We start from the raw sequence: 18416 nt of genomic DNA, 5'->3' as shown, positions 1-18416 counted from the left end.
AATGCTTCATTGTTGGCAAACACGTCTCCTTTTGCAGTGAGCAACAATCTGCATGCTCTAGTTAGCGTCCTTTTGCACACAGAGATCGTGAGCAACAATCTGCATGCTCTAGTTAGCGTCCTTTTGCACACAGAGATCGTTGTTCTAGTACTGTGAGAGAGACACATACTCCACCAGTAGGTATTCCTAAACTGAATGATGAAATAATGCACACAAAATCAGCCAACTGTTGGGCCAGCCATACAAATGCTGATTGACCCATGTTCAGAGTGACTGAGTGACCATGTTTGACACAACTGGGCCACTGGATCATGTGACCAATGACATCACCGAAGTTAAACGATTGGTCGGCCGACCAACAACGTCGCTAGTAAACACGGAAGTGGGAGTTTTCCTATTGCCCGTTGCACTTTCAGAATGAATTTGCACAGTGGTTCCAGCTCATTCTGCATTTAACGCACACTAACAAATAGAAACTATTGCTGCTCATCGATACTACTGAAACACTAAGAACGGCACATTTTGCTGCTCTTCCCACATCTGGTTACACACTTTTAACAGTCCAGCATAGAGCAAAGTAGGAGAGAAAACGGCTCGACGTGTGCTGAGAGACATGAGGGAGAGCACACGGTTAAAGCACCCCAAATAACAATCACTCTGACAAAATACTCATAACAGAGTGAGTCTTACAAAAACAAGAGACATCTGCAGATAGAAACAGATAAAAGAGGAGGGGGAGTTAACAGATAAATAGAATAGTCGGTGGTGTGCTGTCAGGGCCATCAGGCCTTCCCTGCTGGCCCTGTCAAAATCACAATTTGTTTTTCATAGTTCAATTGAAGTGTGCCTGAAATGGGTGTCACAGTGACCCGATGGTTAGTACTGTTGTCTCACAGCAAAAAAGTCCTAGGTTCGAACACCAAGCTGTCCCAGGTCCTTTCTCTGTGGAGTTTGCATGTTTTCCCAGTGTCTGCATGGGTTTCCTCCAGGTGCTCCGGTTTCCTCCCACTATCAAAAAAAAAAAAGACATGCCTGTGAGAGTTAATACTCCTGTCAGTGCCCCTGACCAAGGCAATGGAAAGAAGAACTGGAGTTGGTCCCCGGGCGCTGCAGCTGCCCTCTGCTCCCATACAATTGGATGGTTTAAATGCAGAGAACAAATTTATTGTAATACAGTTTGTTGTAAGAATACAGTGACAAAATAAAGTGGCTTTCGGTGTGTCTGAATTCAATTACTTGTTTTCTCCTGGGGCTGAGCAGGAATTTCCTATGTCATCTAAACACATCATGACTCTTTGGACCACCACCAGTGTTTGCTAGCCTTGCGTTGAAGCCCGAAGCTGATTAAAACTATGAGTGACCGTATCATCAGCCAGTCAAAATTTGATGTGTAGTGACAGAACACCCCAGGGGCGCTGTGACGTATATGTACTTGCCCCATAGTTGTCATGAACTTCGAGCTTGAACTTTTGGTGGGTTGTGCGCAAACTAAGCAAAATGGCCACCACATTCCCAGCTACTGACAATCTTGTTACCGATCTACTTTGTGGTTTTTCCTTTTTTTATTGAGTTTCTTTTAAGGAACATAAATACAAATGATAAACGTACAAAAGACAAAAAAAAAGAGAAGAAAAAGAGAGAAAAAAATCCAAACATAAACAAGAACTAAAACCGCAATGAATTAACAAAAGCACAGCATCATCTCTGTAGCATTTGCGACACTGACATTAATGTAAAGTCCGTCAGCACATCATCAGTCCTTGAAGGAGTCGGCAAATGACCCATTCTACAGCTCACTCCTGGAAACCAAAGAGAAGTCCCTAAATGAATAATCTTAGTACAAACCTCTAAATGTCCAGAATGACTTTCATATTTTGGTGTTTTGCTTTGGGGCAACAATACATCCACAGAGATTCCACGACATACCTTAATCAGGCTGGTCTGACAGATTAAATAGATGTGAATATTCTTTACCAGGTTCATTTAGGAAAGCATTTTTGGAAACGTCTTTGCTCTATAGGATGGTGCTTTTTTATATATATATATATTTCCTTTTTTTTTTTGTAATCCACTTACAGAAAAGAGAACAGAACACAGGGAAAAAATGTGTACAGCTAGGGAGTGATTTTTTTTTCTTTACAACACAATCATTGATTTGCGAAGGTAAAATCAGGCCTATGGGGTGTTACGTAGTCAAACTGTTTTTCCCAGTATAAGGCTAATTGTTCCAATTTATGATGGACACATGCTGTTATCCTCTCCATTTTATAAGTGTCCTTTGTAATTTCCATCCATGTGTTTAAAGTTGAGCTCTCCTGTGATAACCATTTCCTGGTAAGAGTCTTTTTACTTGCCACCAGCAGTATGTTCAGGAAATATTTATCTCCTTTCAACCATTCTTGAGGTATATAGCCAAAATATATGGTCTTACTATCGAGGAGTATTTCATATTTAAAATGTCTTGTAGGGCATTGTGTATCACTTCCCAATAGTCTTTGATAATAGGGCAATTCCAGAAAATTTGGTAGTGATTTGCATTTTGGTTTCCACAGTTTCTCCAGCAAACGGGGAGGTTACTATCATAATGTGATTTCTGTGAGGGTGTAATAAAATACCTTATCAGGTTTTTCCGACCAAACTCCCTCCATTTCTGCAAACTAGTACACTTCCATTGATACGTCCATGTTGTTGTCCATTCTTCCTCAGATGTAATTGTCCCTCCTTCCTTCTCCCGTTTTGTTTTAATGTATAAAGTTGAATGTGTTTTAACAGACCCTTATATATGCATGAAATGATTCTACTGTCAGTATTTGAATTATATGCTTTTCTAAACAGTTCTATCAGACAAGTACTTGCCTCGGTTACATTTTTCATCTTCATATTACCATAATGTAGCATCTGCAGATACCGATAAAAGTCTTGTTTTTCAAATAAGTGGGTTTATTTTAAGCATTTCAAAACTGAGCAGTACTTCACGTGTTTTCCAAATCTGATTGTCTGCATTTTGTACATTCACCCAAACTGACTAAATTACTGGATGAATTTTTCGAGAGAAGGCTGCCACGTGTCTCTCAAGTGAGGTGGAACTTCAACTCGAGGTTGGTGTGCAAAATTTTTTTTTATTGAATCGAGGGCGGTGCACTGATAATATTGTGGCTGTACCTTATTGAATTTGTTGAACTTGCGTGAGTGACTGGTGAACTATAGAAACTTGTATTTTATTTCTGCCAGGCAATAGCCTGGAGGAGATGATGTGTTGGGTCACGCATGTCTGTCTGTGGCTAATCTCACATACTACTGGCTCTATCAGCCTAACATTTTTTTGTGCAGTTATGACTATGATCAAGAACCTCTCATGGTTGCGGTGATTTAAAAACCTTCAGATATTGTTTTGTTCTCGCTATTGCTGCTCCCTCTCTTCATTCACGCTTGACCAACGCTGCTCTCTGTTGCTGCACTTATGTGCATGATTGATTTAGATTTGGTAGTGACAGTGCATGTATTCAAGTTTGAGTGTTGAAAGTAAAAGAGATGTTGATTGTATTTTGCGACTCAGCAAATCATTTGCTGTTGATCTAAGCACATGAGAACTGGAGGAACACTCGATGAACCAAAAAAAATTTGCCACCATGTTTTGTTGACTGGCATCATGAGGGGGATTAGATGCGGAGGTACCATAGACTCCAATGTTAAAACTCTGCTTTAAAAAGATGGTGACGAAGACTCACATTTTCAGTGGCCTCCCCCAGTACCGATTATGCGGTGTCTGTCCACCTCTACGTTTAAGTTTGTGTCGTCGTGTGAAGGGGTTTTTTTTTTGGGATCGTCGATTTCACTTAGGGGTGGCGCAGGGGTTAGCGTGGTCGCCTCACAGTAAGAAGGTCCTGGGTTCGACCAACCTTGGGGGTCATCCTGGGTCGTCCTGTGTGGAGTTTGCATGTTCTCCCCGTGTCTGCGTGGGTTTCCTTCAGGGGCTCCTGTTGCTTCCCACAGTCCAAAGACATGTAGGTCAAGTGAATCGGCCATACTAAATTGTCCCTAGGTATGAATGTTTGTGTGTGTGTGTGTGTGTGATAGTCTGGTAGCCTGTCCAGGGTGTCTCCCCGCCTGCCACCCAGTGACCGCTGGGATAGGCTTCAGCATCCCCGTGACCCTGAGAGCCGGATAAGCCGTTGGGGAAAATGGATGGATGGATTTCACTTGGCTGGGAGAGCTGGCACTGGATCGGCTGAGAGAGCTTGGTCTGCTTCGTCCTGTGGGCCCGAAGAGGAACCACTGAGGGTGGTCTCACAGGACGTGGGAGTGGGGCAGGCTAAGCTAACTGCTAGCCCGCAGCCCTGCCCAAGAGGAAACACCGAGGCAGTCTGGCAGCAGCCTCGCCTAGCGTCGACTGTGCAGTGTTTTTGTCTGCGTCTGCATTTGTGTCATCATGTGGAATGTGGTTGAGGTGTGTCGAAGGTGTCTGGCTGGAGAGCTAGCATTTTGGATCAGCCGAGGTAGCCTGGTCTGCTGCATCCGATGGGCCCAAGGACCATGGCCCAGCCTGGAGCTGCGCCTGAAGAGGAAACACCGAGGGCGATCTGACAAGAAGCAGGGCAGGCAAAGCTAACTGCTAGCCCATGCAGGCTGGCAGTTCCAACAGTCATCCTGGCTGGCGTTCGTTCTCTGAACGGTGGAGTTTTTGTACTGTGTTGCACAGGGTGGACTGTGTTGTTGGCTGTTTTGTTTTTTTTTAACTTTGTTCTCTATGTTTTTGGTGATGTTGTTTTTGGATGTGTTTTTGTCTTTTGTATTGCACTGATGTGGGCTGGGGGAAATGGAATTTTGTTTCTTTTGTATACGTAGTACATAAGATGAAATGACAAATAAATTGTTTCTGATTCCTGAAAAATACAATTTCAAGAGTAGAATGAATCAGTTACAGCAGGAAATCATCTCAGTAGCTAAAATAAAACATTTCCCATCGTTGAGCTGTTTTCTTAGCTTGGTTTTCTTGCTTTAGAATGAAAGTTGTTCGTCTGCATTAATTTTATATCATGCAAACCATGATGGTTACACATGAAGTCTTTTAATAAGGGCCCCTTCTCTCAGTAGGCTGGGAAAAAAACGGGTGGTTTGTCGACAAGTCCGAGCACCAGAGAAGGGGAGATGCACTTGGCGGAGATCTGTACTCTACTGAGTGCACTCTTCTAGTTGTTTTGTGTCATGTGGTGTGCGTGTGCAATCTGGTTGCTTAGTGAAATAAAGGAGGATCTGATGGTGATACTGCAATAGCTGCTATAGTGCACAGCGGTGTGCATTATGGTTGTTGAAGATCAGCTGTCTTGTTGGTGTTGATCCAGTAGTACATATAATACATGATAGTGTATTTTATATGTGACTGTATTAGCACCCATATGAAAAATGTGTGTGTGTGTGTGGGGGGGGGGGGGTTGAAGGCCTTGACTAAAACCCCCACAGTATGCTACTGAAAATACTTATAATTAGGGGTGCACTGATACCACTTCTTTTTTCAGACAAAGTACTTACATTTTGGGTACTTGCCGATATGAAGTACCGATTTGAGTTCTTAATAACAGTGTTGCACAGTAACGTTGCTACAACTAGTGGCATTACTAGTTTAACTACAATTCTCAGTAGCGTGGTGGTAGAGTCACTGTTTTCTGAATCAAATAGCTTTTCAGCAGCGACATTCTTTTGTTGATCAATTAATGTGGTAGCGTACACACAAGCATAGTTGAGCTTTCTGTTTCCATCTGAAATAAAACTAATGAGGTGAAATCAGTGACGCCGCTGCCATATATGGACCTTTATGTGTAGCTGACAGAAGCACTTCCGTTTAACGGTGACATCACCTACCAATCCTTGGGCTGATGCCTGCAACCTGTCTGCTGCAGGGGAATACACGCACACACAGACACCATGTCACCCTATACTTGTGGGGACCCCTCATTGAATGCATTCATTCCCCAGCCCTTAACACTAACCTTAACCATCATAACTACATGCCTAACCTTAACCCTTACCCTAACCTTAACCTAATCCCAGTTCTAACCTTTACCGTTAAACCAAATCCTAACCCTAAAATAGACCCTTTTCCTCATGGGGACCCATAAAATGTCCCCACAAGGTAGGTGGTTAAAGGTTTTTCATTAGGATAGAAAAACCTGGTATATACACACACACAAAAAACAGGCTGGAATTTTTGGAATTTCTTTAGCACTGAAGTTTGTCTTGGAGACCAATGTAGAACCTGGGCAACCCCTGAATTTAGACACCAATTGGCTAACACTGATTGATGTCTTTGCAAGCCTGGGTGATTGCTCATGGCAAGAGGTAGGGCTGGGCAATATGGACCAAAAATTATATCTCGGTATTTTCTACGAAGTGGGTGAAATGTTCAGTTGTAAGTCAAAGTCACATGTGAGATGTCACAAGCACTTTTATTAAAACAGATCAAAATAAAATGCAAAGACAGGGTAAGACAGGGTTTCCTTCCCTGTTTTAAAATATACAGCTGCACAATATAGCAACATGTAAATGAAAAATTATCTAAAATAAATAGCCTATATTAAATAAAAATAGGCCTATCTCTGACAATGCAAACCACATTCCAAAACGGTCATTTTGGATTTTCAAAGTTTAATAACTTTGTAAAAAAAGAAAAAAGAGACAGTCCTGCAGCTCCCTGAATTCTCCTAAAATTGCATATATTTGCATTTGAAATGAGTTTTAGATCGATTGCACAAAAAAACTTATGGTAAGATCTAACTAAAACAACCATGAGTGGTCAAAGTCACCACTCATAATTTGCACTTGATTGTGCGCGCCATCACTATTTATGATGTGTTTTGGTCATATCATTTCCTTCATGAAGTTCATTGCTCTGTCCTAGGAACGAAAGAAAAACTAGCGTTCTCCAGTGCAGAGAAATAGTCTAAATTTGATTTTTGATTATTGCCAACATGTCTGGTTACAGATGCCGTTTCAGACACACCATGACTATCACTGAGGCATTGCAGTATTTACAGGCGTTGGACAGCGGCCATTTTAAATTGTTTGAAAAATAGTATTAAAAGTGGTTAAAATGCTAATTTTGGTGTCAGTTTCTTAACAGACATACTAACATATGTAATGCATTAATAACTCAGTTGGGTATTTATCTTGACAGATATGGAGTTTAAAAACCGTGGTGGTCAAAATGACCGCCCACGGTCGTTCTATTAGTTTTTAAGTTCTGGTCGTTGTTTGGGACTGTTTTAATATTTATTTTCAGTTCTTTTTTTACATTTCACAAATTATAAGCCTTGTTACGTTTGTTAGATTAGCAATATGTGGTTTTCGTTTTGTTTTTCAGGTAATATTTTCACTTTTTCAATTTTGCTATCAAGTTTGACCATGTCTGAAGTTTAAATTGTTTGAAAATAGTATTATAGTTGTTAAAATGTTCATCTTGGTGTCAGTCGTTTCCTAACAGACATGCTAACATATGCGATGCGTTAATATCTCAATAGGGTATTTATCTTGACAGAATATAGAGTTTAATTTGACTGCCCATGGTTGTTTTAGGTAGGAGTGAAATCCCAGTCATTCTAGTGTTAAGAAATGGGTTATGTATTTTAAACGCAACATCAAACTATATCGATATAAATGGTACTGTCTCATCCTATATCTTGTTTGAAAATATATCGATATCATGTAAAAAGTTTATGTACCGCCCAGCCCTAGCAAGAGGTAGACAATAGATATTCAGGGGAAGAAATTACAAATAACCATCAGGCTTTGCTCCTGACTGTCAGACAATCTTGAGAGCCAAAAAATTCCATCGGTGTGTAAGAACAAATATGTACATACAAACGATTGATGAATGAGGCCCAATGTGACTATTCTGATCAGTGGTGTCACACTATTAATGCCTCTGTCTATAGGGAAGAAAGAAATCCATTTTAGCACAACTAATGCATTGTTGATCGGAGCTTTCATTCATTTGACATTTAAAATTGTTAGAAAGGTCTGTGTTTGTAATTCTAATATTTATGGATGGTTTTCAGATGTGCCAGGTAAAAATGCTGAGTGGCAGGTAGAAATTTTCGTCTATCTGCCACAGCAGCTGATGAAGAAATATGTTAATTACAGATCCTGTTTGAGTCTAGAGTATGTCCTTACTCTGTTTATATCCTCGCTTCTATCCCTGTCCAATAGAACAACCATTGCTAAAATCTTTAGGTTTTATAGATATTGTGTTTCATTTAAAACAAGGTTAATAGACAATGTAAATGTTTCCTGTGTATGAATGCACTATTCCCTAAACATACAGCACATTCCAGGTTTTTACTTTTAGCTACCTAATATTTAACCTCACCTCAACCTCCTTGGTTCTCTAGGAGCAGATGAAGCAGCAGCAGTGGCAGCAGCAACAACAACAACAGCAGCAGCAGCAGCAAAGTGGGGGCTCCGTGTCTCCTTCCGGTGGTAGTGGTGGAGTTCCAGGCACCCAGCAGCAACAGCACCGCTCCATGTATCAGCCCATGGGCCCCCACCACCAGCATCTGGCCTCCATGGGGTTCGACCCCCGCTGGCTCATGATGCAGTCTTACATGGACCCACGCATGATGTCAGGACGACCACCCATTGATATGCCACCCAACATGCACCCTGGTAGGGAGATAAATTTATGTTTGATAGACTTGGAAAATGTATCTTATGGTAGATATATGGGTTCTGCTGCAACTCTTGTTTGATTTAAAATGTTCTGAGTAAATACCCCAGGTTGGGGGTGTTTATTTGTTTTAACCTGCTGGTGACCAAACCAGTGAACTCTGTGCATGGTTCATGGTTCATCTGTTATGCTTTCTCCAGGGAGGATGCCACCTAAGCAGATAGTGCGCAGGGAACCAGGTGATAACTCTAGTTCCAGCTCTGATTCCTTTGACCACTTGACACGACCGATGCGAGACCACAACCTGCCCTCAGAGCCACGCATGGTGTGGGGGTCGGACCCATACCCACAGTCGGAACCCTTACCTTCTGTCACTCCTCCTAAAGGACGGGATGAAAGCAAGGAGCCTAGGTGATAAAGGCATCCATGATAGAAAACTAATCAATTATAAATCATTTGTCTCTTGGCTATGATTCTCACATTCCCTTTTTTTCCTTCTTCAGGCTGGACTCTGGTTTGGATCTTGACAGGGGTCTCCCAACCATGTACCCCCAAGACCATAGTTCATTGGACTCTCGCAAAAGCGACTTTTTCCATGACCCAACAGAAGCCTTGTCTGTTTTTGGCCAGGGGCCAGAGGATGCCCAGGGGCCTATAGACGGGGCCCCTGTAGGGTCTGGCTTTGTGTCTGAGGAGCCAGGCATGCCCGGCGGAGAAGAGGTAGAAGCGCTAGGCCAAGCCATGCTCCAGAGGAGTGTCTCCCAGGGCTCCAGCCACTCACTCAAACTAGATGAACCCAGATTTGAAGGACTCCCCCTTGGAGCGAAATCACTTGAGCTCCAGGATGCAGGGGATAGGGTTGAGGATAAGTCCCGGAATGAGTCCTTCTCCCAGGCTGCATTGACCAGCAACAGAGCTACACCTCCTGTTGATGGACTCCACAAACAAGAGAAGCTTCCCCTACCAGCCCCTATTAAGCAGAAAGTTGAGCTTCGCTGGGGCGGGAGATCAGGGGCTGGGCGTAGGGAAGGACCAGGAGGGGAGAGACCTGTCCGCAGGTCTGGGCCAATAAAGAAACCTGTATTGAGAGACATGAAAGAGGAGAGGGAGCAGAGAGAGGAGAGAGAAAAGCGACAAGAGAGAGGGGAAAGAGGGGAGAGGCCCAAGAAGGATGTGGCAGCAAAAGCCCTATCTGCAGCTGCTGCTGTGTCTGAGGGCTCAAGGACACAGGTTGAGGGGAAGAGAGAAGATACTGAGGCTGAGGAAATGCCCCCTGGCCCTCAAAGACCTAGGGACTCCCAGCCTTCATCTGGAGCCCCCACTTCCTCCTCTCAGGAGGAGAAACCTGACAAACCACCTAGCAGTGATAAGCATCCAGAACCGAAATTGCCCAACCGGAAAGAGTCCAACCTTCCCCCACGTGCCTACCGACGAGAGGAGAGGGAGAGGGAACGTGAGAGGGAGAGAGATAAGGAGAGAGAGCTGGAGAGGGACAGAGATAGAGACTGGCCCACGGACTGTAGCTTCAAAGGACGTGGTCGAGGAGAGTATTACTCCCGAGGGCGAAGCTACAGAGGTACTTATGGTGGACGGGGTAGGGGGAGTCGGGGCCGTAGCCGGGGGGAGTACCCCTATCGGGAGCCCCGATCACGCTCTGATCTCCCTGTGGGAGGGGGTGCTGCTGCTTTTCGCAACCGAGAGGAGAGCGAGACACGCAGTGAGAGCTCTGATTTTGAAGTCATGCCGAAGCGGCGGCGGCGGCGGGGTTCTGACACAGATTCAGAGAGTGAGGGTGGGAGGGAGTCTGCCAGCGATACTGGACCCTCAGATCGTGAGCCGAGCACCAAGCCTAGCCGAACACTCAGACGAGACTTGCCAGGGGAGGCCCGGTCTGGCCCACACAAGCCAGGCTTTGGACCTCCTCACATTGGGGAGAAAGGTGGGTCCAGAGGGGACGAAGACAGCCGGCCCAAGCCTGGGTTCCTTCCTAAAGGAGAGCCTTCTCGACGAGGTAGAGGAGGGTTGTACAGCAGGCGAGGGGGAGCCAGGGAGCGTGGAGGCCCTCGCTCAGCCCCTCTCAGGCGGCCTGCAGCCAGAGAGTCTTCCTCTCAGTGGCCCTCTAAACCCATGGAGACATTCAGACCAGAGGACACGGAGTCCACATCTTCCAGATACAACAACCCTCCTGCTGATCGACGGCCCCCTAAATACGAAGGCAAGAAGTTTGGGGAGGGTGTGCCTCAGAATAGTAGAGAAAGGGCTCGTCGGCCCAGACCAGCCCGGCCCCCAAGGCAAGATAAACCACCCCGTTTCCGCCGGTTAAAGGAAAGGGAGGCTGCAGTGTTAGCTGGAGGAGAGACAGCCCAGAGTCCTACTGTCCCTCCACCCCTAGTGCCTACTGCTGCTGCCCCTGGCTCAGCACCTGCCCCCATCTCCCCCACCTTGTCTAAAGCTCCTGGGACCCCTGTCACTGTACCTGCAGAAGTGGGGTCTGGTGTGCCCACCTCCGATCTGCCCTCTTCTATAGAGGCATCCTTGCCCGAGACTAGCAGTCCCACCATAGCTGCTATTGGCACCAAGTCACCTGATCTGTCTAATCAAAACTCTTCCGACCAAGCCAATGAGGAATGGGAAACCGCGTCTGAGAGCAGCGACTTCAACGAGCGGAGGGAACGAGAAGAGAAGAGAGGAGCACTGCAGGCTGCAAATTCTGCAGCCATTGCCTCTGCCCCTGCACCTGCCGCTCCCCAGGGTTCGGTAACCCCCAGTAAAACCCCTCCGGAAGGAGGTGTTGCCCCAAAACGTGAAGGGGCTCCTGCAGCTAAAAGGAGTTTCTCTAGCCAAAGGCCTGCAGAAAGACAGAACCGCAGAGGCAACAGTGGAGCCAAACCAAGCCGCAGCTATGCAGGGGGTAAAGGCGAAAGGAGAGGAGGGGCCAAAGCGTGCCGCAGAGGGTGAGTAAGAGACAGACGGGCATTTGTCTGTTCTGAAGCATTTACTTTGTCTGCCACGCAAACATTAGGACAATGAAGTCTCCTCACTGAACAGAGTTTACTACAATCACGTTACACATTTATTTACTCCCATTCATGTTCCCTTGGTTGCTGTAACTTATTTTGCCATTATAAGGCTTTTGCGTAGCACCCAAGTCATCGATTTAATGAGAAATGTGGGGAATTTTTTTTTAACATGCAGCACTCAGGCTAAAATAGCTACCCAAGAAAAACGTTTTGTCTGTCAGTCTGTGGATGCACAGCCTCCGAGGCAGACTCTCGCAGGAATGTGGCCAAGTCTGACATGAAATGACAGAGATCAGGTGATCATACTTTCAAAGCCCTTATTAAAAGATTTCAAATGTGTTTAACCGTAGGGTTTTCATGATATAAAATGAATGAAGGCGAATAGCCACTCTGATTTTAATTCATTCTAAAGCAATGAAACAATGAAAAAAGACTTCAAATGTGTTTAACTGTCGCGGTTTTCATGATATAAAATGAATTGAGGCAAATGGCTGCTCTGCTGATTTACTTTCATTCATAAAACAACTGCAAGAAAACAGTTACTGTAGCTACATGGTTTCCAGCTGTGAGTGTGATTACTCCTACTCTTGAGATTGTATTTTTATAGTGGAGTTTGAACATTAGAGACATGACACGTCCGTGTGGCGGCAAGGTTAATAAGGCAAAGTATTTTTTGGTTCATCCAGTCTTCCTCCAGTTCTCCTGTGCTGAGATCAGCAGTGGATGATTTGCTGGCTTGCGAAATACGATCAACTTCTCATTTACTTTCAAGACTCGTAACCGAATACACAATGTTTTGGTTTTTGTCACTGCCCGATCTTACTCAGCCATAAATGAGGGAGAGAGAGGTGTTGGTTGAGCAAGCTAGAGAGTGAATGAAGAGAGGGAGCAGCAATATTTCGAGGGTTTTGAATCACTGCAACTGTGCACCAAAAGTTTTAGGCTTATAGGTCCAGTAGTTTGCGAGATTAGCCATGGATAGACACACACACACACACACACACACACACACACACACACACACACACACACACACACACACACACACACACACATACATACATACATACATAACACACGCAACCAAACGCATAACCCCCCTCTAGGCTACCACCTGGTGGAGTGAACAATAAATGTTTGACTATTGTTGTCATGGTTGCAGTGATTCAAAACCTTTGAAAAAATGTTTGTTCTTGCTAACACTGCTCCCTCTCTTCACTCACTCTGTTGCTACTCAACCAATGTGCCTCTTTTTCGCTCTCTCTCATTCTTTCAAACCATTTCTTTTTGGAACATGCAAGTTCATGTTAGACTTGGTTGCATACATGCGAGGGTCTGCCTATCGCCTAAACGCATCCACAGACTGACAGGCAAAACCTTTTTTATTAGATAGATTTTTTTTTTTTGCTTGAGCCCAGCATATTAGAAACTTTTATTTCCATATTTCCTGTTCAATCAACTTGCATGTTGGGCAAAAGTCTTATAATGGCAGGAAAACACTGTTTTTTCTGTCTGTGTGAGCATGCACCTATCCGCTGCTAATCTCACATACTGAGTGGACTCTTCTAGTTTAGTAGTATTGTTTACTTCATCCCAAATACTTGGATGTGTGTGTGTGTGTGTGTGTGTGTGTGTGTGTGTGTGTGTGTGTGTGTGTGTGTGTGTGTGCGTATATATATATATATATATAATCCAGTGAGTCAAGTAAATTCTTTATAAGACAGTACAAGCCTGTTTCATGCCATAAGCAATCGTCAGCTGTCAATAAGCTACACCATACATATATATACATACATACATTAGGGGTGGGACAATACTGGATTGAATTCCGAATCATACGATACGGTCGTCACGGTTCAAAACGCTCCTCATTTCACAAGATCGTGTGTTACTAACACCAGAATGACCACCGGGATTTCACTCCTACCTAAAACGATCGTGGGCAGTCAAAATGACTGCGGTTTTTAAACTCTATATTCTGTCAAGATAAATACCCAATCGAGATATTAATGCATTGCATATGTTAGTATGGCTGTTAAGAAATGACTGACACCAAAATTAAAATTTTAACAACTTTAATACTGTAGCGAATTCAGGAGGCAGCCGGGAATCCGCTGCAGCCGGGACGCGAAACTGGGTTGCCCGCACGATGGGTGACTGCACTAACCAGTCGACTAAAGGGTCCGACCCATTAGCCAACGGGCTACTGAATCTAAACATCCATGATTGTTTCCATACTGTTATTCAAACAATTTAAAATCACTGCTGTCCAATGCCTGTAGGTACTGCAACACCTTGGTGGTGTAGTCATGGTGCATCTGAAATGGCAGCTGTACCCAGACATGTTGGAAATAATACCTGAAAAACAAAACGGAAAACACATATTGCTAATCTAACAAACATAACAAGCCCTATAAAACATGAAATGTAAAAAAGGAACTGAACGTTGCGAAAGAAATGACGCGAACAACACACATCATAATAGTGACATGACACGCACGATGATGCACAAATTACGAATGGTCATTTTTACCGCTCATGGTCATTTTAGGTAGATCTTATCACACCTTTTTTTTTATATCAAGGTCTTTTTATTTTCACATTATATCACCAGTCCAAACAAGTCCAACAGAACAGAAAAAAACTTAACCAATTCCCCCACCCCACCCCCCAAATACCTAGGGATGCCCCCCGAAACCCGGTTCTAAACGGGAACCGGTTCTAAATTAGTAAAAACCAGAGCATTTTTAAGATCCGACGTTTTCGGTTCTGCCTTCGGTAGTCGGTAGGTACTCGAGAAATCATGGAGTGAGATTTATATTGTGGCAATTGTGTTTTTCGAGGAATTTAAACGTCGCGAACATAATCTTGTTTGCCGTTTTCTCCATCTCTCTGTCTCTCTCTCTTATTTCGCGAGGGGCGGGGCTGTGCTGTGCTCCGCACACTCGCTGACACACGCACAGACAGCTCTGCTCAAGTGCTCATCATGGCGGAGAGAACTAAATGTTCAAAAGTTTGGGTATATTTTTCAAAAGTCGATGACAACAATGCTCGTTGCCACAAGTGCAACAAATCATTTGCCAGTAAGGGTGGCAATACAAGCAATCTGTCGAAACATCTTTTGTCGAAACATGGTATTAATCTGCAGAAATGCGGAGTTTTCGACTGCTTTGCTCGTAGTGTTCCATCCACGTCCACTGCAGGTTAGCCGTATGAGCCATAGATACGGTGTTAGCTAGGCTAATAATGAATTATTACGAATAGGCCAATAAATAAAATATAATTGCTTAGCTAATTGTTTAGCTACAAATATATAAGCCATAGATACGGAGTTAGCTAGGCTAATAGCCGGGGACACTATAAGTCAGGAGAGATCACGACTCCTGCCGGAGAAGGCAGATATGTTGATTTTTCTGCAGAAGAACTGTTAGGATAATGTTCTAGGTTCTTGTTTGTTTGAACTTCCGTTAGCCTTTTGCTGTAAAAATTTATTTTTAATATTTTTTTTTCTTTATCTACTTTTATTTTTTATCTTATTTGTTGTTGTTGAATGTTGATTATAAAGTCTATAATTCAGACGCATTTAAAACATTGCTGCTGCTGTTGCTGCTGAATAAATAATATTTGTTTATATCTATATAAAGTTATAAAATAGAATAATAAAGCAATGTCGATTCTGTTCTTAATTAAGTGTCTTTTTTTCTTGCATAATAATCAAAAAGAACCGATAAGAGTATCGATAAAGTACTGAACCGATAAGCAGTACCGATAAGAGTAGTAGTATCGATAAAATCCTAACGATACCCATCCCTACAAATACCAGATATGCACATATCCATAAAACAAATAACACAAGTAAAATGAAATCATATTAGAAACACAAGAAAAGAAGGGTTACATTGTCATGCTGTCAGCTTCCATATCCTCAACAAAGGTTAAAAAAGGTTGCAAAATAGTATGACATTTCCTAGTGGACCCCTGACAGTATATCTAATCTTCTCCAATTTAAGGTGGTACATGACTTCCCTGATCCAATGACTATATGTTGGTGGCATTGGGTCTTTCCATTTAAACAGTATCAGTCTCCTGGCCAAAAGAGTGCAGAAGGCCAACATGCTGATTTCCCATCTACTAAGAGGGGTGTCCACCAGGGCCACACCAAACAGTGCAATGAATGGAGACGGCGCTACTGCTTTTCTAAATATCTTAGAGAAGGTCTCAAAGACGGTTTGCCGGAAAGTGTAAAGCTTTGAACATGTCCAAAACATGTGCAGCAGAGTGGCTGGAGCCTGCCTGCATCCATCATATGTGGGATCTGTGTTGGCTTTGATTAGAAAATCTTGACTTTAGACCAGTGCAGACGGTGTACAACTTTGAATTGAATAACAGCATGCCTAAGACATATGGAAGAGGAGAAAATTCCCTATATTATTTTATGCCAAGTTTTTTGTGAGATTGGTTCTTCTAAATCTGTTTCCCATTTATTGTTAAGGAGGTCTAAAGGCGTTAATTTGTACGTGTATAGTAGTTTGTAAATTATACTTAAAGCCTGTTTTTTGACCGGTTTACATTTAAAAATTGAATCTAACAGAGATGTGGGAGTGCATAATGGAAAGCAATTGAAGCTGCAAGTACCTATAAAAGTGTGTTCTGGGAATATCATATTTCTGCACTAACTGTTTGAAGGAGGAAAAATTGCAGTTAATATAGAGATCAAACAGTGAGACCATACCCCCTTCTGGACCAAGTATCAAAAGCCTCATCCATTATTGATCGGACAAATTTGGTTTTTTGCAGTTGGTGCCGCCTGCAATAGGCCTCTAAGGGAAAAGGATATTCTAAACTGATTCCAGATTTTAACTGAGTGTACAACTACTGGATTAGAAGTGAAGCTAGAAATAGACTGTGTGAATAGCAGTTTAGAGCACAATAAGGCTGCTAGAGAAGTGGACCCAACAGACACCTCCTCCAGAATTGTCCTTCTGGGGACAGTGACATCATTTCTCATCCAGTATAGCAATGTTGGCTGCCCAGTAATGATACATGAAGTTTGGGAGCACCATTCCTCCCATTGTACGAGGCCTTTGCAGAGTGCCTCTTTTAATTCGGGCTGCTTTTTGTTCCAAATGAAAGTTGCTGTCTGATTATTTAGTTTGGAGAATGTTTTTGTTAAAAAAATTGGAAGACACTGGAATATATACAGAAATTTAGGCAGTACACTCATCTTTACCATATTAATTCTTCCACCCAGAGAGAGAGGTAGGGAGTCCCAGCGCTCAATATCTTGCCTCAGACTAGATAACAGAGGCTGATAGTTAGCTGCATATAGATTTTTGTAGTTATGGGTGACCCATACCCCAAGACACTTAAATTTCTTAGGGCTAATTTTAAAAGGAAGTGATTCTAAAGGCATCCAACCAGCCCCAGCGCCTATAGCCATCAGCTCTCTTTTCTGAATATTAACTTTATAGCCAGATATTTTGCCAAATTCTGTTAGTAAGACCATTAACTTGGGGAGGCTTGAAAGGGGTTGTGATAGGTACAGTAACATATCGTCCGCATAAAGCAAAACTTTATGCTCCAATCCTGCTCATTGAATTCCCTTGATATCAGTGTTTTGCCTCAGAGCTAGAGCAAGTGGTTCCATTGCAATTGCAAATAGAAGTGGGGACAAGGGACACCTCTGTCTCGTGCCGCGTTGGAGCTCAAAGTAGGTGGACAGATTATTGTCTGTGTGCACGGCAGCCATCTAAGATGTATACAAGAGTCTGATCCATGATATGAACTTATGGCCAAATCTAAACCTCTCCAGCCCCACTCCCCCCGATTGAATGCCTTTTCAGCATCAAGTGAGAGCACTACCTCTGGCATGCTGGGTGGAGAGGGGCTGTAAAGGATATTCAAAAGGCATCTAATGTTAAAGAAAGAATAGAAATTCTTAATAAAAAAACCTGTTTGGTCAGGTGATATGATGGAGGGAAGAACCCCCTCCAAGCGGCACACCAGAACTTTAGCAAAGATTTTAGCATCGGTGTTTAGAAGAGAAATTGGGTGGAATGAGCTGCATTCAAGAGGGCTTTTCTCTTTCTTGAGGATTAAGGAAATAACTGCCTGGCAGATGGTTAGAGGGAGAGATTTTAGTGAAAGTGATTCTTCAAAGACTGACAGTAATAAAGGGGAGAGTTGGTCTGAGAATTTTTTTGAAGAAGTCCGTTAGGTTACCGTCCGGTCCTGGAGATTTACCACTTCGCATAGACCTGATTGCTAATGCTATCTCCGCAGCCGAGAGGTCCTCCTCTAACCCAGCAGCCATCCCAAGGTCAATATAAGGGACACGCAGGGTCTTAAAAAAATCTTCCAGTGCGGAAGGGCTTACAGATGGGTCGGAGGTGTATAATGACCGATAGAAAGTTTGAAAGCATGAGTTTATTTTTAGGCTGTGTTTTTTGAGCCTTTCTCTTTGTTAATTGCAGGAATGGCTTGATTGGCAGTTCTTTGTCGCAACTGATGAGCGAGTATCCGTCCAGCTTTTTCCCCATGTTCATTGCACCCATATCGTGACTTAAAGATGAGGTATTCAGCCTGTCGCGTTGACGGGAGATCAAACTCGGCCTGTGATGACATACGTTTTTCATTGTGTCTGCAGAGGGCAGATGACTGTATAACCTATCTAACGCCAGTATTTCATCCTTCATCCGTCAGCTCTTTGAGGTGTGCAGTGTTTATTTCTTTCTGAT

The 18416-nt window shown here is 43.3% G+C and overlaps 1 protein-coding gene across 1 annotated transcript in view; it reads left to right on the top strand.

Annotated features, from left to right (window-relative positions):
* prrc2c (proline-rich coiled-coil 2C) overlaps nt 1-18416 on the top strand; it is an 83907-nt gene that overhangs the window by 25119 nt on the left and 40372 nt on the right. Inside the window, exons 13-15 of the mRNA XM_056276959.1 lie at nt 8385-8658; nt 8860-9070; nt 9163-11613. Of these exons, the coding sequence (XP_056132934.1) occupies nt 8385-8658; nt 8860-9070; nt 9163-11613 (2936 nt within the window). The remainder of the gene's footprint in view (nt 1-8384; nt 8659-8859; nt 9071-9162; nt 11614-18416) is intronic.

Source organism: Lampris incognitus, chromosome 3 (genome assembly GCF_029633865.1).
Source record: "Lampris incognitus isolate fLamInc1 chromosome 3, fLamInc1.hap2, whole genome shotgun sequence".
NCBI classification, from domain to species: Eukaryota; Metazoa; Chordata; class Actinopteri; order Lampriformes; family Lampridae; genus Lampris; species Lampris incognitus.
The sequence above is the reverse complement of the archived record's forward strand: the minus strand, read 5'-3'. Positions and strand labels throughout refer to the sequence as shown.